Source organism: Zootoca vivipara, chromosome 6, assembly GCF_965207765.1.
Source record: "Zootoca vivipara chromosome 6, rZooViv2.hap1.1, whole genome shotgun sequence".
In the NCBI taxonomy this organism is placed as follows: domain Eukaryota; kingdom Metazoa; phylum Chordata; class Lepidosauria; order Squamata; family Lacertidae; genus Zootoca; species Zootoca vivipara.
The window spans coordinates 49275060-49299656 of NC_142589.1; the positions used below are offsets into that span (position 1 = coordinate 49275060).

At 45.6% G+C, this 24597-nt stretch overlaps 1 protein-coding gene and 1 pseudogene across 2 annotated transcripts in view; both read right to left on the reverse strand.

Moving 5' to 3' along the window:
- Positions 1 to 849: 849 nt before the first annotated feature.
- HYDIN (HYDIN axonemal central pair apparatus protein) overlaps positions 850 to 24597 on the reverse strand; it is a 148887-nt gene continuing 125139 nt past the window's right edge. For both annotated transcript variants that reach the window (XM_060275918.2, XM_060275916.2), the window contains exons 72-86: positions 23812 to 23977; positions 23176 to 23323; positions 22605 to 22812; positions 20928 to 21149; positions 20539 to 20708; positions 16701 to 16899; positions 15540 to 15698; positions 13193 to 13473; positions 12129 to 12348; positions 9066 to 9275; positions 8080 to 8243; positions 6392 to 6542; positions 5337 to 5567; positions 3720 to 3944; positions 850 to 1834 (exon numbers count right to left, since the gene is read on the reverse strand). In XM_060275918.2, coding sequence (XP_060131901.2) covers positions 1346 to 1834; positions 3720 to 3944; positions 5337 to 5567; positions 6392 to 6542; positions 8080 to 8243; positions 9066 to 9275; positions 12129 to 12348; positions 13193 to 13473; positions 15540 to 15698; positions 16701 to 16899; positions 20539 to 20708; positions 20928 to 21149; positions 22605 to 22812; positions 23176 to 23323; positions 23812 to 23977 — 3243 coding nt within the window. In that variant the 3' untranslated portion in view covers positions 850 to 1345. The remainder of the gene's footprint in view (positions 1835 to 3719; positions 3945 to 5336; positions 5568 to 6391; positions 6543 to 8079; positions 8244 to 9065; positions 9276 to 12128; positions 12349 to 13192; positions 13474 to 15539; positions 15699 to 16700; positions 16900 to 20538; positions 20709 to 20927; positions 21150 to 22604; positions 22813 to 23175; positions 23324 to 23811; positions 23978 to 24597) is intronic.
- LOC148685334 (uncharacterized) lies at positions 21160 to 22184 on the reverse strand (annotated as a pseudogene).

The following is a 24597-nucleotide window of genomic DNA, read 5'->3' on the forward strand; positions in this document are numbered from 1 at the left end:
TGGAGAACCTGCAGCCATCCAGCTGAGGAGAGTTGGGAGTCCCAACAACTTCTGGAAAGTGCCCACATTAGCCACCCCTGCTGTAAAGCGTTCTGATTTGAAGGAACTTAAATGATGGCATGTTGAGTGAGAAACAATTAGTCAATACTTATACCCCATGTCCCTAAGTTTCATTTGAAAGACTGGCAAGCACAACCCCCTCTACCTGTTTACTTAAAAGAAAGCCGGACACTAGGACAATTGTGAGCAGTGGCAGAGATTGTGCTGCTTAATTAGAAATCAGCAACATGCTGAAATTGTTCACTTTTCTCTATTTGGCCCTAGTATGTTGTCAGAGCCAACACTGGGGGAGGGCAGAGCATACATAACTTTTTCACAGACAGTTCTGAAGAAGGGCATGCTGGCAAATAGCACCTTGTGGGAAAGCATCTGGGTCATAAGCAAGGAGGCCATGGTCACCATCACTATCACCAGGAGAAGTCCTGTTATCCCCTCTGGAGTCAAATATTTCAATGGATATTTTGCCCATGCCCTTATATGTTTCTCTGCAGCCAGAAGTTCCAGAAACAGATTCTCGGGATGCCAGCTGTCCCTTCTCAGCCTAACCTGCACATTTGCACAGCTGAGTCTACAGACAGGAATGTGACATTATGCACAACACTGATGTCACAGGTCATGGTTGTTCTGCCTCTCCCACTTTCTACCATGGAGGGAACTGACAGCTGATTATTGCCATCCAAATCATTGTATCCAGGCAGCCTGAGCAGACATTAAGCTTTTGGTCTGGCTCTCTCCCAACCAGATCCCAGAATCCTGCCCGCAGCCTTGTCCTGACAAACTTCCAAGCACTTTCTTGTTTTGCTTAATAACCTTTATTCCAAAATAAAATCTTATGTAACAAGACATTCTTATCATGAATATAAGGCAGAAGCTTGTTTTGCACATATCCAGGTGATGTTTTATGCTGCTGCATTAACTTATTCAGCAGATTGAACACTGGAGGAATGTTAAGGGAAGAAGGACATTCCTGGTATGGTGTGTGCTGCCCTCCTTACACAAGGAGACACTTGGTTTGTTCTAACAGAAATCTTGTATGTGGAAGCCCTGTATAACACATTCTGCTGTCCTCTGTGCTTGCTGCAAGGACAATCACAGAGGGCTCCTCCCTCCTTCCAAAAGGTACAGAGGCATTGCCAACTTTCCCTTCTCCTAAGAAAAGCAAGGAAGGTGCTTGACACAGGGGCTCAAATACCAAAAAGCAAGGCATGCTCTGACTCTGTAGCTCTCTCCCCCTCCTTATGGCAATGCTTAAATGAAACAGACAACACAGTGGCTCCCCAGAGTTTCATTTCTCAGGTGTGATACCCTTTAGATAATAAATCCAGGAGACTCCTGAGCCCAGCCCAGCTGCACGAGGACAAGAAACGACCAGCTTGCTAGTGACAGGGGCTTTGGTGCCACTTGGGTTCCCTTCAAAGGAGACTAGGATGGTAGCTGATTTCTTAGACTTAATAGTCTCAGTGGCTTTCACAGTAAAGGCAGAATTCTGCACAATGTAGGAGAAAGCCATGGGATGCAGAAACACATTCTTAAAGGGAATGGATGCGCTGGTCCCAGCCCTGATCTGAATAGGCCCCTGTGGTTTAGGAGGGATTGATGTGCCACTGAGAGGGATGACATAGTCACCTCCTATGGTTGAGGAAAGGACAAGCGTTCCCTTGCATTCACCCAGCTGGCAAGGCTCAAAGATTACTTCCACGCTGACCTCAGTGCCTCCTAGAGATCCTGCAGGTGCATTGATGACTTTGTCCACGTGGAAGTCAGGGCAGTCAATCTGGAAAGAGAGAAATCACAGTCTGGTTGGTCTGGCGGCTGCAGCTGTACCAAAGAGCAAACAAACATAACATTTCTTATTGACTCAACTCTTGTCCAGAGGGTCAGAACAAACCCCAGTAAAACAAAACAAACAAAAAACAGAACTGGGTTGCATTATTGTTGTGCTCAGGCTCAGTTACTGCTTCCTCTCCCTGGCAAAACTCCTCCTGCAGTGCCTTTGTCCTTTGGAGCAATGAAGCAATCAGCCACCAACCCCAGACAGAAGAGCACAACCCATTGTACTGGTTTGTTCTGAAAACAAAGGAGTCTCACTGGAGAGGGGAGGGAGGGATAGAGGCGGGGGTAGGTCCCATGGACCTAGACTAGAGGCATTTCACCCTGGCAGCTTCTGAAAACTCACAGGCATTGTAAGGCAGGAGCAGCAGATCTCCTTGTACCCAGAATCCTTCCTTGTAAGAAGAATCCCAACTTGGGTACAGAAGGAAACAATCTGGAGCCTGGCAGCAGCTATTTTTATTTACAATATCCTGGAGGATGAGATATTTGTCAGAACCCAAAAGGTATGTTCAAATGGAGTGAGGAGTGCCCCCAAGCCCTTTCAGGTAGGTAGTTTCTCCACAGTAGTTTGGCCTATATGACAGAGCCTGAAGTGTAGAATGGACTCTCAAAAGTGATGAGGCTTCATGTGCAACAGCACGAAAGAGGATGGGTAGGCAGCAATTTACCACAGCAGGTGGGCAGCCAGGCTTTCTGCTATTTTTTCTTTCAAGGACAGAGGCCTCTTGCTTTCTCAGTTGCAAATTTGCACTGCACTGCATTGTCACATCCACCCTTGCCTCCGTGCTGCCTCAAACTTTTCCCACTTCCTCTGCAATTTTCATTTGCCTGGCAGCAAGGGGGAGACTCCTAGAACTTGCATCTTCTGGAAAGAAAAGTCAATGTTGCCTCATGGAGAACTCCTCACCTCTCCCCAGCATATCTGCAACTTCCGGGGCCGCTCTTCCTATGTGTGGGCACCGGAAATCGCTTCTACGCATGCCCAGCGGCCATCTTGGTGGTGGCCGCATGGCGGCAGCCATCTTGGTGACAGCCGCCACCATGCGGCCACCACCAAGATGGCCGCTGGGCATGCGTAGAAGCGATTTCCGGTGCCGCTCTGCCCGATTTCCGGTGCCCACACATGGGAAGAGCAGCACCCAAAATGGAGGCTCCCTGGCAGGTAGGAAATCCGGGGGATTTTCGGGATTTTTCTCCATTCAGGAGAACAGCGGGAAACAGATTAAAATCCGGGGGTTTCCCACGAAAAACGGGATACTCGGCAGCTAAGCACCCCAGTCACACACATAAACAACCATTTTGCAAAGAGTCAAAGAGACTTGGGAATCTCAGTTCAAAGCCCCACTCAGCTAGTGTCAGTACCTCTCACGGATAGGATTGTTGTGAGGATACATTTGGGATGGGAAAGAACCATGTAAGCTACCTTGAGCTTCTTGGAGGAAGGCAGAGTATAAACACCATAAAGTAAGATATGCACATGGTCCCTGCTTCAGTCCCAGGCTGGGAAATACCTTTTTCTGCCTGCAAAAGCAGATGTTAACAGGACTGACTCAGCAGAAAGCAGCTCCAGAGGGATGTTCAAATGCTTTCCAGCTAGTTGGGAAGAGAAGCTTGTTGGCACTGTGGCCAAGATGGGGTGGGAGGAAGCATTTTGCTCCTGCAGGGCCTGTAGCAAGAGCTACAATGCCACAAAGTGTGGCAGTATCATAAGCTAGTGGAGCAGGATGATGGAAATTTTGATTTGCCTACAAGCAAAGGCTACTGTGGGTGAAAGATCTGTGCCTGTCAACTTGGACCAGAAGTGGCATCACAGCAACTGGAATCACCTTGGTGGTGTACTCTGTCTTCTGACGGGTGTAGTTGACAAACTTGGCGAAGACGATCTGGCTGCTGCCCAGCATGGCACAGAAGGAGAGGGCTTTCTCTGGCCGAGCTGGGGTGGCTTTCAGGATCAAGTCGTACTGGAAGGAGCCCAGCTCATTGCTGTAGAGGGACAGGCGCCCAGTAACTTCTCCAGGCCTCATTGGTTGGAACTCAAACACAAGCACCCCCTGAGAAAAGAGGGGAGGGGGCAGAACAAGCATCTGGTCAAGAAGTGGAGGGGGATTTGACAGTCACTGATTGCATCCACCCAACTCCCTTTCTCTGTAAGATTGCATGTTCAGCATCTGTCCAACACTTAGCAGCAGCAAAGAAGGGAGAGCATGTGGAGGAGCAGAAGGGGCAAATTCTGGCAGGTTCAAGAGCAGGTTTGGGACAGAGGCGCCACAGCCAGTGGGTCAACATAGAGACAGTTGAGCAGCAGGCAAGCCGATGAGGGTGGCAGGCTGGGAGGGCAGCATGGAAGGCAGGCAAGGAACAGGCAAGAGAATAGGCAAGCATAGAGAGCTAGAATCATGAGAGTCAGTATGGCATAGTGGTTAAAAGTGTCAGACTAGGACCTGGGAGAAAGCAGGTCTCCCCACTTGGCCATAAAACTCACTGAGTGGCCTTGGGCCATTCACAGTCTCTCAGTCTAACCTACCTCAAATAGTTATTGTGAGGATTAAATGAGGGAGAGAACCAAGGCTCCTTGGAGGGTAAGGTAATAATAGAGAAATCACATCTTGAGGCCAGAATATTCCCATTGTCAGTTGGGCTGGTTCACTTTCTGTTCTACAAAACAGTATGGACTGTTGAACAATGCTAGTAAATCCCTTTTGACAATCTAGCCAGTGAGAGCCAGGCCAGTGCCAAGGGGCTGTGGCTACCTGATGACTCTGGGAGGGGCAGGGGACGGGAGGGCGTTCCACACCTTGGAGATGTTGGAAGCAGCAGCAGCAGGGACATTTCCCTTCCTGTGAGGAGCTTGTTTTCATCTGGCAGTAACTCGTGAATTGTCTGCCCTTCCTTATGCTGCTTTCAAAATGTGAAAAGAAAGTCAACCAGTCCTTCCTGCAGGCAGAATGCCCACATGGGGAAGGAGGGAGCATCTCCACAAGAGAATGCCAGAGGGAAGGTGAAAGGGTTTTTTTTTAGAGGCCTGCTATAAGGAGACAGTGGGAGGAAAAAGAGGGTGTGTGAGGGAGCAGGAGAGAAATGGGAAAAGAGAAAGAAATCCTGGATTCTTCAGTGAATAAGGACGTACGAGGGTGAGAGATTTGTGCCAGCTTCCTTCAGCAACTTAAGGGTAGGACTAAAGTTGTCCCAGGGATTGGGTCAGGTCTGAGCCAGGCTCCAGGCCAGACTCCAGCAGGTGGGAAATCCAGATTTACTACTACTACTACTGCTGCTGCTGCTACTACTACAACATACAAAGTGGAACCAAAACATTTTAGGGAAAGGGAGCAATCACCCAGATGTAGTTCTGCTGACTGTCGAATGACAGCAGAGCCGTCTTGGCAATTGCTGGCTGAGGCAGGTGCAAGACCAGGCTTTTGGCCACTTCAAAGGCAAATTCATACCTCCGACTGAGCCGGGACAATGAACTGGGGGGGAATGTTGATGTCTGGCACTTTGCAGTCAGTGTTGAAGGTCACTGGGACATTGAGAGGGTTTTCAATCTTCACAGAAGATGAGGTGCTTTGCCGCACAAGGGTCATCAGCTCAATGGTGCCAAGTGGGCCACATGGGATGACTTTAAAAGTCATCACATAGAACAGGAACTCCTGAGTTGTTTCATTGCGGAAGGTCACCTGCAGAGGCAAGGAAGTGTCAGGGTCAGGAGCTGCCATGGTGGTGACTCCATTGCAGGATGTAAATCCATTCAGGTCAGCTTTATTCCCACCCACCTTTTGCCAAAACACTGCGCAAAACTGAGCACCGTTGTTTTTTCCAGAAGCACTGAGCATTCAGACTGACTAGAGCAGGGCAACTGAACTAGTGCTGGAGCTCAGCATCACAGAAACTATGATGGATTGCAGTTCTTGCCAGCAGTGGCTGGGCTGCTCTCAGAAAAGGAGAAATGCAAAATGGCCAGATGAGCGAAAAGGATGGCAATTAATTCTCAGCCCACACAAGACAGCAGATGTAGAGCCTATGGGGGAAAGATTCCAAAGCATTTGATATCAGAAACTTTTTCCTTTTCAGCTGTGCACCTGGGATATCCAATGTGGTATCCTCTAGATTTTTTGGACCACAACACTCATCAGCCCTAGACAGCAAAGGCAGCAGTCAGAGATACTGGAAGCTACAGCTGTTTGGCACTCTTTGGGAGGAAGGGCAGGGTATAAATGTAATAAATAAAACAATAAATGGTCCACAACACCTGGGGGCATCATGTGAGCTGCCTTCACCCATTTGATACAAAATGCCTAAAAAACCTGCAGAATAGCCTCTTGTATGGAAATCCCTGCAGCCCAGAAAGGGGCTGATGGTGGAATGACTGCTTCCCCAAATGCTCTGCTGAGCAGGCTGTCCTTAAACCTCCACTGATGTGGTCCCTATGAATGGGAAGGATCCTTCTACTTCAGGCACCCTCAGAAGGGCAAAGGGGATGGTGTTCGGGTGGGGTATTTACCTTGGCACTGTACATGCCTTCCCTGTAAGAGAAGAAGGTGAGCTTGTGGTCCTTCTTGGCAGCAGCAGGCACATCCACATAGTCCAGGGTCTTAATTGTGGTGGTCAATTCCAGCCTTTCGGGCTTCAGCATATCCACTGTCACACGGAATCTGTCAGAGGAAGGACAGTCACCACATTCACCCTCTAAATGCTCCACAGGGACTAGATGTGGAATGTTGGCTGGGGCTGTGCAGACAAAAGGAGGCCACTTTCTCCCCAGCTTTATCCACTGAAGAAAAACACCACAAGCAAAGAACTGTGTTCTGTATAAATCGCAGCTTTTCAACTATTATTCAAGCAAGTTAAAAAATAAATAGCTTAGTCTCTTCAACTGGGTCATGGGCAGGGCCAGGGATGCAGACATTTAGCAGGAAATCATATTCATTCCAATGATGTGAAAAGTTTCACTTGCTTGTTTCTACAGATTAAGATGGTGTTAAAGGCACAGGGCAGCCATTATTATTACTACCACTACTATTGAAATTTGTATTCTGCCCTATACCCAAGATTCTTGTCTGATTCCATAGCATCTAAGTCTTTAGTTTGGGTTTTCTTGGCAGAGGAATATAACATGGACTTGCTGGAGCAATATTCAAAGGTGGGATTTGATTGATGTGACCACAGAAAGTGACAGAGAAAGAAAATATGAAAGGAGGCTGAAAGTCCATTTGGGGGCAAGGTGTTGACTTCCAGCTTGGAGAAGCACTGGAGAAGTGCCACCCCCCACCGCAATTGTGAAAGGAATATATTCATTTTGCTCCTGTGGCCCATCACAAACAGTATAGTCTTGATGAGGGTTCACCAACCTGACTCAAAAGAGTCACATTTCATTGCACACTTGGACCATCAATCTTACCCATTTCATGATCCTTCAATATATTTCTGCTTTGATATATCATCATCAGGCATGAGATTGGTGTGGTTAGGGGGTAGGAAGAGTCTGAGCAACATTTGGGGGTGCTCAGAACCACCTCTATGGAGACAATGTTCATTTTATGTGGACCTCAAAGGGTCTAAGGTTAAGAAAGGCAACTGCTGGGAGCTCTGGGGTGTATTGCAGTTTCCTCACATAAAACAGAAGGAAGACAGGTGGAGACTCACTCAGAGCTATACTGTTGCCCTGGACTTAGAAGGAGGAGGATGTAACAAAGTGAAAATTATTGTGCCACACAGTGCAACCAAACTGCAAGACCTAGACCACAGACTAGCCTAGCTGCTGCATCCTTCACTGGTGCTGCCCAAGTTTTTGAGGTATGCCTGGCTATAGATCCTTCCTTCCTTTCTTCCCACTTCCTACTGTGGGGATAAGTCATAGCTTGCATGGAGCTCACCACTGGTCACTGCAGAAGTCTCAAGGCTTTCCTTGGACTGCAACCAAAGCTCACCCAACAGAGTGCAACACTCAGCCACCGAAACTGCAGAGAGAGCCTGGGGAAAACTCAGCCTGGGAGGGCTGAGAAAGGCAAGAGGTCTGAAGGATTCAGGGACTATGGTTTGTAACAGGTTACTGACAATGGATGCGAAGGCACACCTTGAACTGTAGAATCCTGCTTGGCACTGGATGGAACAGACACTGCCAGTCCCAACCCCCCCCCCTCTCTCTCTCTCTCTCTCTCACACACACACACACACACACACACCATTTACCTTTGTGGCTTGTTTAGCCAATTGGAGATGGGAAGAAGTTCTGTGTAGAATGTTTTGCATGGAATTTCTCTTATGATGTTCCCAGCAGACTTTGGAGGCTCTGCAGTGCCTTGCAGGAGGTACAGCAGCCCCGTCCCATCTGGGAGGGGGAAGAAGATGGACCCCTAACAGGCAAGAGGAGAAATGAAAACCTCAAGATACACACATGACATGACCAGATTTCCCCTGTGAAATGTGGCTGCTTTGAAATATACTAGGAAAAGAAGACGGCCCTCACGTCACCTGGCATTTGCAACAGAAAAACAAAACAGCTGCCTTTTCCTGGAAATGCCACTCTCTGGAGTAAGCCCACCATGCTCAATGCAACATAGCAGAGCATCAAATGAAGCTCCAGAGGTGCTTCTACAGCTAAAATACTTTTAGCTCACTTAAAGATATGAACCGAAGTTAGAGCCATTAACTTCAATGGGTTCATTGAGTATAACTAGCATTGGATCCAACTCTTAGTTTTTGTGTTCTTTTAGTATAATGCTATTTTATCTTTTTCTATTATTATTATTATTATTATTATTATTATTATTATTATTATTATTATTATTATTTTGGTAATCCTTGGTCATAAAACTCACTGGGTGACCTTAGGCCAGTAACTGCCTCTCAGCCTGACCCACTTCAAAGGGCTGTTGCGAGGATTAAATAAGGAGAGAACCAAGTACGCTACCTTGAGCTCCTTGGAGAAGTAATGTGTGATATAAATGCAATAAATAAAATATTTCTTTTTAATAATTATTTTAAAATAATTATTTTAAAACAATTGATTGATAAAGGTACTGTACATGGAAACTTTTGGCTGCCAATAGCAAGTCTCCGTAAAAAGAAGCCCACAAATCTACTCCAATTCCCTAGCAATTCTGATCTGAGACCCAAAAGATCCTCTCGGCCCCCACTCCCCACTGTTGGCATGTTTGCCCTTTGTTGTGAAATACCTGATCCTTCTTGTCTGAATTCATGGCAACGGGTCTGTAGGTGATTTCATATGGCTTGTTTTGCTGGTGGGCTTCAACCCTAATGAACTCTGCACCCTTCCATTGCTCCCCTTCGATGATTGGCCGCAGGGTCCATGCCTGGTTGGTCTTGTTGGATAACATAATAGTCTGTGTGTGCTTTGCCCGCACCTGACATGTGAAATTCACCACCTGAAGAGCAAGAGGAGGGGACAGAGAGTGTCTTAGTTTTTCCCCATATTGTCAACACACTTGATTTCTGAACATGGTCCGGGTGGTTTTAGCACATTCAAAACCAGGCTGTCCAAGCCTCCTTTTCTTCAGAGCTGTTTCGGTACTGGTTTCCTGAATTTCACCTTGCTAAATAATTTCCCTTCACAAAGAGGAAAAAGCTCACCAGGGCAGCTGACTGAAGATGGGAATTACACTGGGGAAGCAAGAGTGCCAGTGCACTGTCTCAAAGGAAAAATAAATGGGTGGGGTGGGGTGGGGTTGTTGTCAGTCCTTCATAGTCTGGAGTCAGTTAATCTTGAGCCCTCAGATGTTCTTGGACTCTACCTCCAATCAGCTGTAGTCAGTACGGCCAGAAGTCAAAAGATGATGTGAGTTGTAGTCCAACAGCATCTAGAGGGCACCCAGTTGGGGAAGGCTGGCTTAGAGCTCAAGATCCCACAAAGCACATCTTCCCCCAAGCACAAAAAGCATTTGCAACTGGTATTTTATCACTGGGGGACATTTTGAAGACATTTGAGTTGCTACATCTGTATTACTCCTTATTTGGTAATTCAGGGATAGCAACAACATGGTGTCCTCCAAATACTGCTACATTTTCCATTACCCCTGGCCATCAGCTATGCCTACTGAAGCTGAAAGGCCTCTGTAGGTTGTATACAAACAGTTTCCCCAAATAAAAATTGTACTGTATGTTGCAGGTTATTATGGCAAGGATGGAGATACCCACACCTGACCTTTATTTTTTAAAAAAACAGAAAAGAGCAAATAAAAGGAGAGTGCTGGGACATGGCCAAATGGGGGGGAGGGGGATTGAAGGATAGCTGTACTTCAGTTTTGCATGGTACCGGTAGTTCAGGGGAGTGCAAATCTCAGAGGTTTCACATCCAAGCCTGATCCAAACACATTAATCCTCTGCCCAAATATGCAAATACAGCTGCAGAGAGTGTTCCATAGGCTAGTCGCATGTGAGACCTGCCATCCCACGAAAACAGTCCTGCTGAGACTTCCGGTCTAGCCGCCATTGAAAGCTGGCGGGGAATTTTCGGGCTCCGAAATTCCCGGCGCCCCAGAGGGGGGGTTGAGCCGTTCGAGCGAAGCGGCCACCCTGAGAACCCCCAAATTTGGCTTTTTGGGGACCTGGATACCCAGCGGAGCTCCTTCAAGCCCCGTTCGCCGCCCGACAACCTCCTTTTTTTGAGGGGGTGACGGCGGTGACGTGCGCAGGCAGAGCGGGACAGAGCCTTGGGTCAATTCGCTACCTCTGAGGCGTTAAGCTCCGAGCCGGCAACAACGCGCGCTAGATACCTCCAAAGCAACGATCTGGACTTGTAAGTAAGGAAATCTTTTAATTTGGAAGAAATTTGGACTCAGGAGGGGAATTCAAAAGAAAACGGAGGTCGTCCCCCCCCCCCACCGAGAAACTAATCTGCAATTGCCGAGCCTGCAGCCATAGTGCTGGAACGGGACTTTGGACTTTGCAAAAAATTCATTAAAACACCTCCCTGGTGGTAGCGGAGCCAAGGGGAGGTGAGTGGACTTTTTAATTTGGATCTCTGCAAAATCTGGGTCTAAACAAAGAACGAGCTCTCCGGCAGCGGGGTGGCAGGAACCTGGCTGCACTGGCCAGCTAGTAAGGATTATCTCTTGGTCACAACAGCCCATGCACCATATTGCAACTTGAGAAGACAAAGGACTGAGCTAGTCAAAATAATCGGACATGATGTGTGAGAAAATGATGCAAAGCGTGTGGGAAAAAGTCCAAGAGGTGATGATGGGAGTTAAAGAATATACAAGAGTTACAAAGTTATGCATTGCAACATTAAACCGATCTCTTTCTGATGACATTGTGACACAGTCTGAAACAATTGAAAGTAACAACACAAATCTTTCGGGAGAAGAAGTACAAGAGGAGCTCCAGACACTGAACGAAGTGCAGCCGGTGGAAGAGACTGCACGGGACGTAGGCCGCAACAAAAGAGCTACATTGTATAGAGATGCCCAGGAACTGTTTCTCTCAGTGAGAGGGGGAGAGCAAGTTCTGGGAAACAGGCAAGCTGTGTCAAAGACTAAAGAAATGGCCTGGATTCGAACCTCCTTAGTGAGAGATGGGAGGCAAGAACCAGGCGAAGAATATGTCAATTGGGACGTCAAAGAAAAAGGAAATTTGGACTGGGGTTGGCAGAGGGGCCGGGGGAAAGAAGAAGATGGGCTGGAGTGGGTGAGAGATGGAGTGGGATGAGAGGTTTATTGTATTTTAAGGACTGACTAAATGGTTTGGAAATGGACTGTACACAGGAGTTGGTTGGGATATCCAGGGGATTGCCATCTGGTGGAGGAGAGGGGATTTTTAGGTTCTAATTATGAATTGAGGTGAAAGAATTTTAGATCTTATAAGTTAGAATATTTTTAGCAAAATTAAGAGGCTAAAGGGGAATAATTAGAGGATTAATAATCAGAGTACGAAGAAATTTTTATGTGTTATATGGAATTTTGATGTTTGGTATAATGTTAGATTTTTAGAATTGTTTAACAGGAAAATTGCCAATTAGGGGTTACAATTAGGCTCGGGATGGGGGGAGCGGGGAAGTCAAAGTTACGAAACTGTTATGAATATTAGATTGGTTTTTTCTTTTTTTGCTCTTCTTTTTCTTTTTTCTTTTTTCTTTTTTTATTTTTTGTCTTTGTTGATGTTTGCTTGTATGATACTATAATTTAAGATGAAGAAATGAGTGGAAATTTTAAAGTTTAAAATGCTAATATAAATAATTTGAAAAAAAAGAAGAAAACAGTCCTGTTGAGGAGGTTTTGTACCTCTTTGACCTGGGGGACTCCCACACAGCATCCGGTGATCATGAGCTTGAGTGGTTCTCTGCCTTGGATGTGGCACAGGAGGTTCTCATAGCAGATGTCCTGGCTCTGCTCACAGGGGTGGAAAGTCACTTCAAAGAAGACATCCGTTCCTGGGGAAATGTAGCCTTCCACTGGCTTAATGGAGAAGTCTGGCTTGAAGCGCTTGGCGTCCCATTTAAATCTTTTCATGAAAAGAAAAAGAAGCATTTCAGCTGGAGGGTGGAGGACAACCCAGAAAGCCCCTTTGCTCTCGTTTCCTCCATGCTTCCTTTCTTGAGCCATTTCAAGAGGCACATTTGAAAGAGAAAGACAGGAGGCTGACCAGCACGTGGGAGGCTGAAGGCCAAACCCACTGACTGCAGATTGCTGATTTCTAGTGCTGAGAGTTGCTGTCATGGAGGGAATTAGAGGTATTATAATAGACACAATCTATTAGAGATGCCTCCATTGGGGTTGGGAAAACACACATTATGGATTAGCCCAGGCATCCCCAAACTTCGGCCCTCCAGATGTTTTGGACTACAATTCCCATCATCCCTGACCACTGGTCCTGTTAGCTAGGGATCATGGGAGTTGTAGGCCAAAACATCTGGAGGGCCGCAGTTTGGGGATGCCTGGATTAGCCCTTCTGAAGATGGTTGGTGTGCCAAGGAAGGGATACAGAATTACTGAAAAGGAGTTGATGCAGCCACAACCCCCTAGTGACAAAGGCAGTGGGAGGTGGTGGGGAAAGGATAACAGGATTGCAAGGAGACTCAGGCGAGTGGCATTGCTCCAACAGAATCCTCGGTTACTCAAAAATGTGCAAAGGTTTTTGCCAGCTGAAGCTGACCCAGTGAACATGGATTTACTGTCCTGTTTCCGCTCTGTTTTGTTTTGCCTTCGACACCTCTGGAACAAGTGAATGACCACTTAAGTCAGGTGGACTTGAAGGGAGGAAGACCAGCCTTGTGGAGCATAAAGGATGGTGGAGTGGGGTGGGGCGTGGGGAGGGAAACTCAGCCAGCAGGACTTTCTCTATTTACCCCACACCGATGTCTCCTGTGTTCTGCATCATGATGCGCCGGGAAGCCTGGCTCCGTAGCACCACTGCTCCAAAAGGGATATGATGCTGGTCCAGACTGACTTCGATGCCCTGGCTGCAGCCTTGCACCACAAAGAGGGAGCGCAGGATCCCGAGGCACTCGAGCAGGACCTCCTCTTTGAACGGCAGGATGCGGCTCTTCGGGGCAAAAGTCACCTCCACGTGGCATGTGCCTTCTTTGGGTTTCAGGGTTATTTCATTGCATGGAGTCATGGAAAGAACCTGTCCAAGAGAGATGGGACTGAACACTCCCTGGACCAGACATTGTCCCAGATAACTCCAAGGGGCTGCTTTTCTCCAGCCAAGTCTGATAGGTTTGGTGACTAAGGTTGCCACTTTTTTCTCTGGCAGAACAGCTGCATAACAGGCAAATGTATGGCTTTTGCACCATGAATACGTAATTAGTGAAGGGCAAGCTCTTCCTGGATTGATTTAGAATGGACTTCCCTCAAACAACCTAGCAGTTCAAAAGCACACAGTGCAAGTAGATAAATAGGTACCATTCCGGTGGGAAGGTAAACGGCGTTTCCGTGCGCTGCTCTGGTCACCAGAAGCGGCTTAGTCATGCTGGCCACATGACCTGGAAGCTGTACACCAGTTCCCTTGGCCAGTAAAGCGAAATGAGCGCTGCAACCCCAGAGTAGTCTGTGACTAGAGCTTAAGGTCAGGGGTCCCTTTACCTTAACCTTACATCAAACAAATTAAACTTGGGTCCCATTCTGAGGTAACACCCTCTCATGTTCCTGATAAGCAGGCCTGGAAACCCCACCGCAATGCTTCACTTTTTTCCAAACTCACTTGAAAAACGTTGCAATTAGGAGGACTTAACCTTATTCCCATTGCAAAGATTCATGGGAGATGTAGTTCCATGGCTCTTGGTGCCCTAGTAGACCCATCAGGATCCATGGATACTACATACTTCACAGAACACTAGGATGTCTTTTCAACAACTGTTAATTGTCTGTGCTTTTCTGTAATTCATTTCCCTCTGACCTCCCTGCACGTCCTCCACATGTCAAACATATACTGTACCTGTAACTCAGGATAACACTTCACGCATCTGATGAAGTGGACTGTAGTTCACCTCAGCTTAAGCCATAATAAATGTGTCAGTCTTGAAGATTACACAATACTCTTTGTTCTTTTCACTGCAACAATCTAGCATGGCTACCCCTCTGGAACTGGGAAAAGTAGCTCCCATGGATCCTGATGATGCTAATAAGGACGTCTTTGGGAACTAAAGCTCCCAGGGGTCCTTATGCCTAGGATACTGCTATAGCTATATCCAAAGTCTAAAGGACCAATGAAATCTTCCTGATGCAAACATAGCCATTTGGTGATCTTGGATTGGAGGCGGTTTTGTCAAGGAGGGTCAACACTGGGCTGAACTTCAGAGGGGAGATGGATTCTATCTAAAATGGGTATGAGTTTTCAGAACTGTGAAACGTGATAGTCAAACAAACATCTCAGTTATAAACTTTGACACCCTTGCTAGGTATCAAATGCTTCGTATTTCTCCATATGGGTCCTGCCAGATAAATGGGTAGCAATTCATTTGCCCCAGTAGAGGCCATGCTGCCTGGTCTGCTAGCCAACCATTTTCAGAAATAACCAAACCACTCATGTTTCTCATTTTCCTTGCTTTCCACCAGCATATGGTACTGCTTGAACATGGAGGTTCCATTTAGATCACAAGAACCAGTCATCATTTCACAGGAGTACAGTTGAAGAAGAAAAAAAAGTTATAACATTAGTCTGCATAAAAAATACCTGAAGTTGTCCAAACCCAGTTCAAAGTGCCCAAACTGGAGCAGAATCCAAGTTTTGCCAGAGTTCTCCCCTCCTGAGGTAACCAACTACAAAAGCCATCCAGGCTTCTCATGCGTTGTCAAAAGGAGAGGAAAGCCAGAAAATACATTATGTTTGGGAGGGACCTCTTTGGTGAGAGTTTGTCTGGCTTAGCTTTGGCAGTGTTCCAGAAGCCAAATTTGACTGGTAAGACATTTTTGGTTAATGATTCTGCTATGCAATAGTATTTCTTCCTTCACTCAAAATAGAGTCAGGTGAACAATATCCAAGTCTTAACTTTTCTGAGCAAATAATTTTCTGAGCCTTACTTATTAATCTGAATTCTTTCTCAGCGATTTCGCATATGCAATCCTGCAAAGGGGGGGGGGTGTTAAGCCACTGAAATTAGAAATGCATCACAGTATTAAGAACATAATCCCTTATGTTAGAAAGACCGGTGGTGCAGGGGGTCCCATGGCAGCGGGGGGGGGGACCCTTACCTTCTGTTCCTGCAACTCTGATGCAGAATACATGAAATTTAGGTTGAAGGTGACAAAAGTGAAACTGCGGTTCACTATCGTCACCATCTTCTTCACAACGTTCCCTGGAGGGACAGCTCCAAATTTCAGCACTTTGTTGTGAGGTTCTGCAACCTCTATCTGTGGGCAAAGAAAACACACAGTGGGGACAACTGAGATGGAGCAGGAAAAAGAGGTAAGAAAATGGCACAGGCTAGTGTGATGAAGGGTCCATATAACAATTAGACGTGAGGACAAAATGACACCAGGAGAGTGCATGAAAGGCTCAAGGATGAGAAAACAACAATGTCTTTTAGGAAAAAATGGCAGGTGAGTGATTATGCTGAAAGCATAAAAGACTCGAAATTTTTGTGCCTTCATGATGTCTGGATTGCCCAGAAGAAGCTGCTGATGCTTCTTTCAGATGCCTCAGCCCCCCTGTCTCCTTCCAAGATCTCCAGATTTCCTTCAATGATGGAAAGTCAAACTCCACCATTTCCCTCTGGCCTAGCATGTCACCAAGCAGAGGTGGAGAACGTACTGGGCAACAGCTCCTGCAGTCCTTGAGCACTGGTCCTGCTGGCTTTTGGAAGTCGGGGCACAGATGATCCCCATCCCTGTCGTGAACATCTACCCTCCTTGCTGTGTGAGCTTTGGAAATCCCTGTGATGCAATGTTGTTTCAGAAGTGCCTAATTCAATGATCTCATATTCAGCCCAGGGAGGGGACTTTCAAGAGTTCTAACCATGTTGCTTTACTCCTACCCTGTCTGCAACCATTTTCATGTCACTGTGTATTTGCAAGAACTTAGTAGGTTCTGCCCCACTCTGCACACCTCAGTTAATGACCATGTCAGTGCTAACTCTTCTATCTCAATGTAAAAATTGAGAAGCAGCCTCTACTCATTTGGAGGATCTTTTCCTTGCTGTCAACTTAGATTTGACTGTAGAAACCCAACAAATGCAAGGCTGAAGGAAGCCAATTCAATAAGGATAAATAAGATACAGCTCCTAGAAAAACATCCCACTTGCCTAAAGAATAACATATTTGAGCAGCATCTTATAAGAGCCACAAAAGCTGAAGTCTTAATTTGGCCTCTCTGGCTGTGGAGCCCAGAGATCCAGGACACTCACTCTGGCTCACCTTCATCTCAATGCCCTTCCCGAAGACCTCAATATTACGCTGCAAGACCCCATTGATTTCAAAGGTGATGACCTCATGGTAGGAAATGGCCTCTCGGGGATAGAAGGTGATTGGAATCTCTGTCTTTCCTCCAGCAGCCAGCACTTCAGCATGGAAACCAACCTCGAGGTAAGCTGTGTTGGTGAACAAGCATTCTATGCTATGAAGAAGTAGAAGAGACTATCATCAGCCTTACTGAGTGGTGGTCATTCTCTCCAGCCACAAGGCCTGCCTGAGCCCCTACTAGGTTTTAGACTTAGGTGACACTGATACCACATTTTGAAACAGGATGTTTCTCCCCCCCCCCCTTCAAATAAGTTTTATTCATTTTAAACCCCATACAAAAATAAAAACAGGAATCAAAAATATCAAAAGAAAAAAGAAAAAAACGAAAAAAACCACCCAAAATCAAATCTCATTTCTTAACATTGCAGACTTCCGCGCATCTCCCTCCTTGAGTTCATTTTTTTATAACTAAATCATGCAGTTTTCATATATCATCAATACTATCTCAAAATCTTTTAATTCTAACATCATACCTTATTTCTTAAACATTATTTCTTAAACATTTATCACTACATAAATCCTTCTCACTTAAACTCAATCTTTTACTAAACTATACCCAATTTACTCCTAAACCCTGATTTTAATAATATTCTGACAACCTAATTCTCTTAACTTTTATTTTACTCCAAAGCCAATATTCCCTACCCAAAAATATTCAGGCAATCAATTTCTATATCTTCTATTTATAACCCCACATTTAAGATTAATTCAACCCCCCCCCTTGGAATCAGTGTCTCCATAAATTTCTGCTAGCTCCTTAGAACATTCCAGATTCAGACCATCTTTATCCATCCCATGAAATCTTAAATAAACCACCTTCACCCCACTCCTACTCTGACCCAATCCAACCCTTGCCCAACCCCCTTCTTCAGCTGTTGCTTTCCCAACTCCCAACTTTGCTCCTATTCCTTCCATTTTTTCCCATTCCTCTTCCCTGTTTTATGCTCTTCACCTTCTGTCCCCAACATGCATCCTGCCCCCCCCCCTCACTGGACAGGCAGCATTCCATGTTGGTTCTTTTTAAAGGGACTTTTGAATCCAGCACAAATCCTGTTCCCCCCCTCCCACCGGTGGAACAGTAATTTCTTTCTCTTCTTCTTCTTCTTCCTTATATTTTTCAGAGCTCAAATCTAATAATTCAAAGTTCAAGTCTGTTGGTTCAGCTGTCTTCTCCTTTGGGGTTAATGTTTTTCCATTAGGGTTACACATCTCCTCTTTAAGTTCCAGGATTTTTTCCAAAATTAGATCCCAAAGTAGATTTTCAGTGTCTTCAAAATCCTCAAAATCCAATGCCTTCTCCTCTATCATGCTGTTCTTCTCCAATTCCATGGGTATAACAGAGCAGGAAATGGTACTATATTATTTTTCCAAGCCTTGAAAACATAATATCACATCCAAACTGGTTCCAACCTCCATTCTTTTTAATCTTCATCAGATTTTTAAAGTATTAAGTTCAACACTGAGCAGCCTTCAAATATTTTTTAACTTTAGTTACAGCCTCTTTCCCATATTGATAGCTCTCAGCCTCCAACAAAGAAGCACATTCCTTTCTATGATGACGTCATAATGGCGGCTAGCTGATCCTTCCTTTGACCCGACTCCAATTTCCAAAAGGGTTTCCCCTTGTCAAAACACAGTCTTTTGTAGAGATCAATACACAGTTCGACTTTCCCCTTTACTCTGCCTTGGGGAAAGATTTTAAATTAAATTTTTAGGCGAAACAGAGCTTGCTATCATTTCCTGGCTTCAGACAATTTTACTGCGTTACCAAGCACTCAGAGGGGGAGACCGACTTCCCTTTTAGATCTCCTTCCGTGGCCAATTTCCAAATCAAATTCTTGATTTTTTCATTTACTCACGGTATCCAAATCATTCAAATCTTCTTTTTAATGGGAAAACCTGCCGCTTACAGGCTGCCGGCTCGGAGCTTTGCTCCATGGAGGTAGCATTGGGCTCAAAATGGCTCCCGTGACTTCCACTCCACTGGCTCTCAGGGCTCCAAAGGAGCTTACTGGGCAGCAGAGGAGTCGCTCCGAGGCACTGCCAAGCTCCCACGACCCCAGAACGCTCAATCTGGGGTTCTTCTGGAGGTCCGCATCGCTCTCGCGGAGTCCCCCCCCTCCTCCACGCAGCCAGAAACCTTGGAGCTCGAGGTTTCCTCGCCGCTCAGCTTGTGCGGTAGACCGGAAGTGAAACAGGATGTTTCTTTCTCCAAAAAGGTGTCTCTGACTCTGAAAGATGAGCAGCTTTCCAACAGTTTGACTTGTGAATCTCAAATATGACTGAAAAAATGATTTTTTGAATAAATATCAAGGTGTGCCAGGTTATAACTCTTTTCCTGTTTTGTAAGAGTCCTATATGTTGCTCAGAAGAAATTTATATTTAAGGTTTAGGTTAATCTTTATGTATACAATGTGACAATTTATGAATTTTTACAGCACATTTTAATCGATTTACATGTGACTGATATGTTCTATGCTGATCTGCCTACCCAGTTAACTTTTTATTTAATCATTTACTTAATTATTTATTAACCTGCCTCATCATTTTATTTAATTATTTAACTTGGGGTTATAATTATTTGTATACTGTATTATTTGCTTTCTAGTTGTAATATCTGTATCACTGACAGCTAAAAGTAGCAGGGTTGCCAATATAGATGGTAAAACTAATTAATTCTGTATAAACTGCCCTGTATCATGCCGCCTATTTAATCCATGCCACTTATTTGGAATTATTAAACTACATTTTCAAAAAGCAAATGAATGTGACAGGGGTTGAACTTCACTGCTCTCCCTTTTTTTACCCTCTCACAGCCTCCACAATCTCCCTCTCCCCCCCATCTCTCCATACAATGATCAGCTCTAATGTCTGTTCCAACTCTCTGTGCTTCTGCTATGTGCATTTTTTTCTTGGGCTAATAGCTGCTCTCAGTGGAGAGATGCACAGTGCTTTGGCCTTTAGACGAACCAACGCTGTCGCCTCCACTGACAATGTTGAGGCAAGGCACTAGAACACAAGGGGTCCCTCCCAGGGCAGAGTTGGAGCAAGCAAAGAGAGAGAAGACATGATCCAAAGTGTTGTGTCACACATTCATCCCTTCCTGACTGCTAATGTGCCTGTGCAAATGGGGCACCACACATTTGTCAACTACCATATCAGGGGTGAGGTTTATACTTTCCAAAATTGCAACACCTTCAACAAGTGAGGCAGAAAATGGAGGTTGGGACCACTAATGATACCAGCTGGCTTATCCCAAAAACATAGCTGCCAAGTTATCCCTTTTTTAAAGGGATTTTCCCTTATGCTGAATAGGCTTCCTCGCGAGAAAAGGGAAAACTTGGCAGCTATGCCCCAAAAGCCCATCTAAGCAGCAGGAGATCTTCTAATTGCAACCTCAACAGATGCTGCAGATTGAAAGGTTGACAGGGCTGTGATGCCTCTTAAGGAGAGTCCGCTGATCTAGGTAGTGTATTGATTTGCCCTTTGCTGATGGGGCTATATAAATTCCCAAGGCAGGCATGGGACTTTGTCTGAGCAATGGTCAGTTTGACCTTCCCTGTCTGTGATTCTTGGTTCTGATTCTCCCACCTTCTGCCCTCAACCCTGCTGGCTCTTTGCTCTGCCTGTAGCCCAACATCACACCACTGCCGGTGCTGTGCATCTGAATTTACCTCCTGTACATCTGCCATGGTGCTCTGTGTCTGCGAGGCACATCATTGGTCCAGCTTACCTTGCATCCTTGGCATCCTTATTCGTGACAGTCAGGATTCGTTTGGAAATGGTCATTCCACCTTGGTAGATGAAGCAGCTTCCAAACCCCACTTTGGTGGTAGAGAAATGGATGCTGGGATTCACAGCTGAGCCTTCCAGCACACAAGTAAATGTTGGTCCATGGCTGATCTGTGAGCACAGAGAGGGGCTGCCTCAGAACTGGTCAGATTAATTGTCAGACTAATATATACTTGGCTAATTTTAATTTTAAGACAATATCTGATTTTGCTGGGAGTTTTAAGCTTTATTTTTTTTATATCCTTAGTGTAAATATCAAGTGGGTGATTTGAAACCTTCTCGTCAGACAACAGAAGAAACCCACCACCACCGACCCTGGGTCTTCCTTACCTGCAGCTTCAGCTCCACATCTTTTAAGGTGCATGGCTTCAGCGGGTGGAAGGACAGCATGACCTCTGTCCGATTCCCTGCTTCTACTACTTCGTTATTTGGAGAGATGACAAAATATTGCTTAACTGCTTTGGCAAGGTCAAGTTCCCATGAGAAGTTGAAGTTGAATTTGCCAGTATTCAGAATATAGAAATGGCACTGAGCATAATCACTGACTTGCATCTGTCCAGAACAAAGAGAAGATGCAGCATTAATACTGTTGCAGAACCACAGGTTGTTATAGGCAAGGCTTGTCTTCCTTTGAGCTAGTGGTGCCACCCACAAAGTGGTGCCACCCACCCCTAGTTTGGATAGTTACTCCAGAAGGATACCATGGTCAATGGTATCAAAAGCTGCTGAGAGGTTGAGAATAATTAACAGGGACATGTTTCCCTTGTCTCTCTCTGGATAGAGGTCATCATCCAAAGTAGTTTCTGTGCCAAAATCGGGCCTAAACCCCGATTGAAATGGATCCAGAAAATCAGTTTCTTCCAAAAGTGCCTGAATCTGGTGTGCAACCACTCGCTCCAGAACCTTGCTTAGGAAAGGGAGATTAGCAACTGGCCGGTAGTTAGTTAGGTTTTCTGAATCCAGGGAAGGTTTCTTAAGGAATGGTTTTACCACTGCCTCCTTCAAACAGGCAGGGAGCACCCCCTCTCATAAAGAGGCATTGATCACCTCCCTGGCCCAGTCTGCTGTTCCCACCCAAGAGGAGCAAGGTTCTAGAGTGCAAGTGGTTGCCCTAACCGATCCAAGCACCTTGTCCACATCCTCAAACCTTACCAGCTGAAACTCATCCAACACAACAGGACTAGACAGTGCTCTGGACACCCCATGAGATTCATCTGCTATAACAGCAGAGTCAAGGTCTTGGTAGATGCAAGTGATTTTATCCTCAAAATGCTTTGCAAACAAGTTGGAGTGAGCTACCGTGGGTTCTTCCACCTCCTTTGGGCCAGCCTGTAAAAGGCCCTGTACAACCTGGAAAAGCTCTGCAGGAGGACATAATGAGGGTGCAATGGAAGCAGCAAAGTATGCTTTCTTTACTGCCTTCACAACCACTAGGTAGGCTTGATAATAAGCCCGTACCAGTGTTCAGTTGCCATCATTCAGATATTTCCTCCACTTGCGTTCAAGCTGTCTCCCAGCTTGTTTCCTTGCCCCAAGCTCTGGAATATACCAGTGCTCAGGGGCAATCGTGTCAGTAGTCTGAGCCATTCAGGTGTTAAGAGTCCAATGGTACCCGTGCCCCACCTCTGCACTAGGGTGTAAGCTCCACTGAGCTCAGTTTCATTTCCCCCCCTCAAGTTGCATGCATAATACGAGCCTTCTGAAGTGGGAGAGAGAAAGGAATTTGTCACTACCTGGAATGTTGCCAAAGAGCATGCGAGTACTTTTCTGCAGTTCTCTCAGATTGTGACCCTACCTTTCCTACAAATGAATCCACAATGCTGATGCTTAGGGATCGGCCTAGCCAATCCGCTTGGGGATGTTTCCATCAACACAGACACTGTAACACTTGCTGTTACAGACACTGTTTCTCAAGCCATCACTATGCAGGAACTGACTGAGGAAAATTCTGCAAATTGTTGATGCCTGTTGGAGTCAAGTAGCGCTAAGAAACTCCTGGACTCTCACCTCTTGAAAGCTGATCCGGTGTGGCTGGTCGGGGTCCAGCTCAGTAAGCAAACCATTACTTTCCTGACACTTCACAGACACATTCATGGCCTGGCCAGTGGCTTTGATGTTCAAACAGAGGGGCTGGCTCTTTCTGTTGACATCACAGATCAAGTTGAAGTTTACCTCCCCCTCCAGGTTTGGCATGAATAAGATGCTAATAGGAAGCCTGGTGAGAAAACACCACACATTTGGTTGGGGTTGGTTGCACTGAGAAAACTAGTCACAAGGAAAAAAGCACTCAGGGCTTTTCAGGACCAGTTACCCCCTCATAAACTTGCAGAAATTTGCATGTATGTCAATGCATGATTTGTGCTAAGCCTGTAGCCCAAATCCTTCCCTATAATGCAGAATGTGGAGTTGCAGGGGAGAAAGGGGCCAAAGAACAAGTGCTTTACAGATGATGCCATGGGACCAGAAACACAATAATCTTATGAAAGGAATGTCTGGCTCACTCCCAATCAACAGCGACACGAGTCCCAAGAATGTGCCATTCAAGGCACTTGCCATCTAGCTCCACAGCCTCCTTTACCTGGAACGAGGTGGGATTGAGCCTTCCATGGGCTGCAGTTTTAGACAGCTGATTCGCCCCTCTGAAAAACGAGAGCCTTCTCTGAAGGAAAAATTGTAGGTCTCATTCTCATTGTTGATAATGTCGATGCTCTCACGAGCCTCGTGTCCTTAGGGAGAGAGGAAGAGCAGCAGAATGCTAGAGTATGCTAGAGTAGAGTCAGTTTGCTAGAGAGAACTCACTGCCTTCCCAGTTATATTTACTCAGAATCTTTACTGTCTAAGAGTAAAATGTATTTCCCCCCAATAAAAACTTATGCAAAATGAAACACATTTATCCTTTAAAATTCACATGTCTCTGAATTTTGCAATGCCGATGCAGTTTTCCAACTATAATATATAAACAAAAATGGATATATTAAAGGGAAAGACCATTTGGTTCTTACCTTGCAAAGTTGATTTCTTTGTGCACCAAAATACTAAAGAATTTTTATGAACATTTGTTTTAAGATTAATTTGCAGAATATGAATAAATTGCACCATACCTTTATACAAATTGTGTGAACTATGGCAAATAAATATTCAGACTAGGAAAATAAGAAACTGAAATGGACAGATCTGCCCCCCCCCCCCCGCTGCCTCCTAAGGCTGTCCTTACCAATAAGGAGTGAGCGGAAGTTCAGGTGGGATCTTTCCAGATACACAGCAGGGTCCGTGGTGTGGCCAACCAAGAGGAATGGGACAGAAAGGTTGTGTTCAGGGATTGTGAAAGTCCAAAAGGATTCTGTGGTGTCCAGATGTTGAGGGATGAATTCAAATATGACCTACAAGTAAAAAGGCAACTAGAAACCTCTGGCACAGCCCTGCTCTTGATACCCCCCCCCTTTCACCACAATGCTTTCAAAAGTATTTCAACACACACACACACCACTAAGGACTTCCCCAGTTTTGCAGCCTCTTCCTTCTCTACTAGGAGGCATTGGCTAAAAATATTATTTTATTAAAAACCCCGGTTTTCCAATAGTCAATATTGAGGAACTCTCTTACTCAGCACTCTCAAAGAACAGCACAGGCCTGCTTCACTTTAAGGACAGAAATTTTTATGTATTCAGTGATCTGTGTTTGCCTGAGCTTGAGTCTGGACTAAGGATTCTGAGCTCCTGTGTTCTGATTTGATACGTGATGTCCAATCACAGAACATTTCAGGATTTGGGACTCTGCTATTGGCCCTTGAACTCTGAGTCAAGATTCACAGTTTGGAAGTTTAGACAGCTAATCACGTTGGGAGTGGAAGTGGCCCAGGCTTTCAGGAATGTATATAAGCAGTTGCTTTGCTCCTGTTTTCCCAGTTATGTAGGTCAATAAAGGTTCTTGCTATTATCGCTGTGTCTTGCCTCGTGGAGACCCACCTACACCAAATTTATTCTTCCCTTTCCATTTCTTG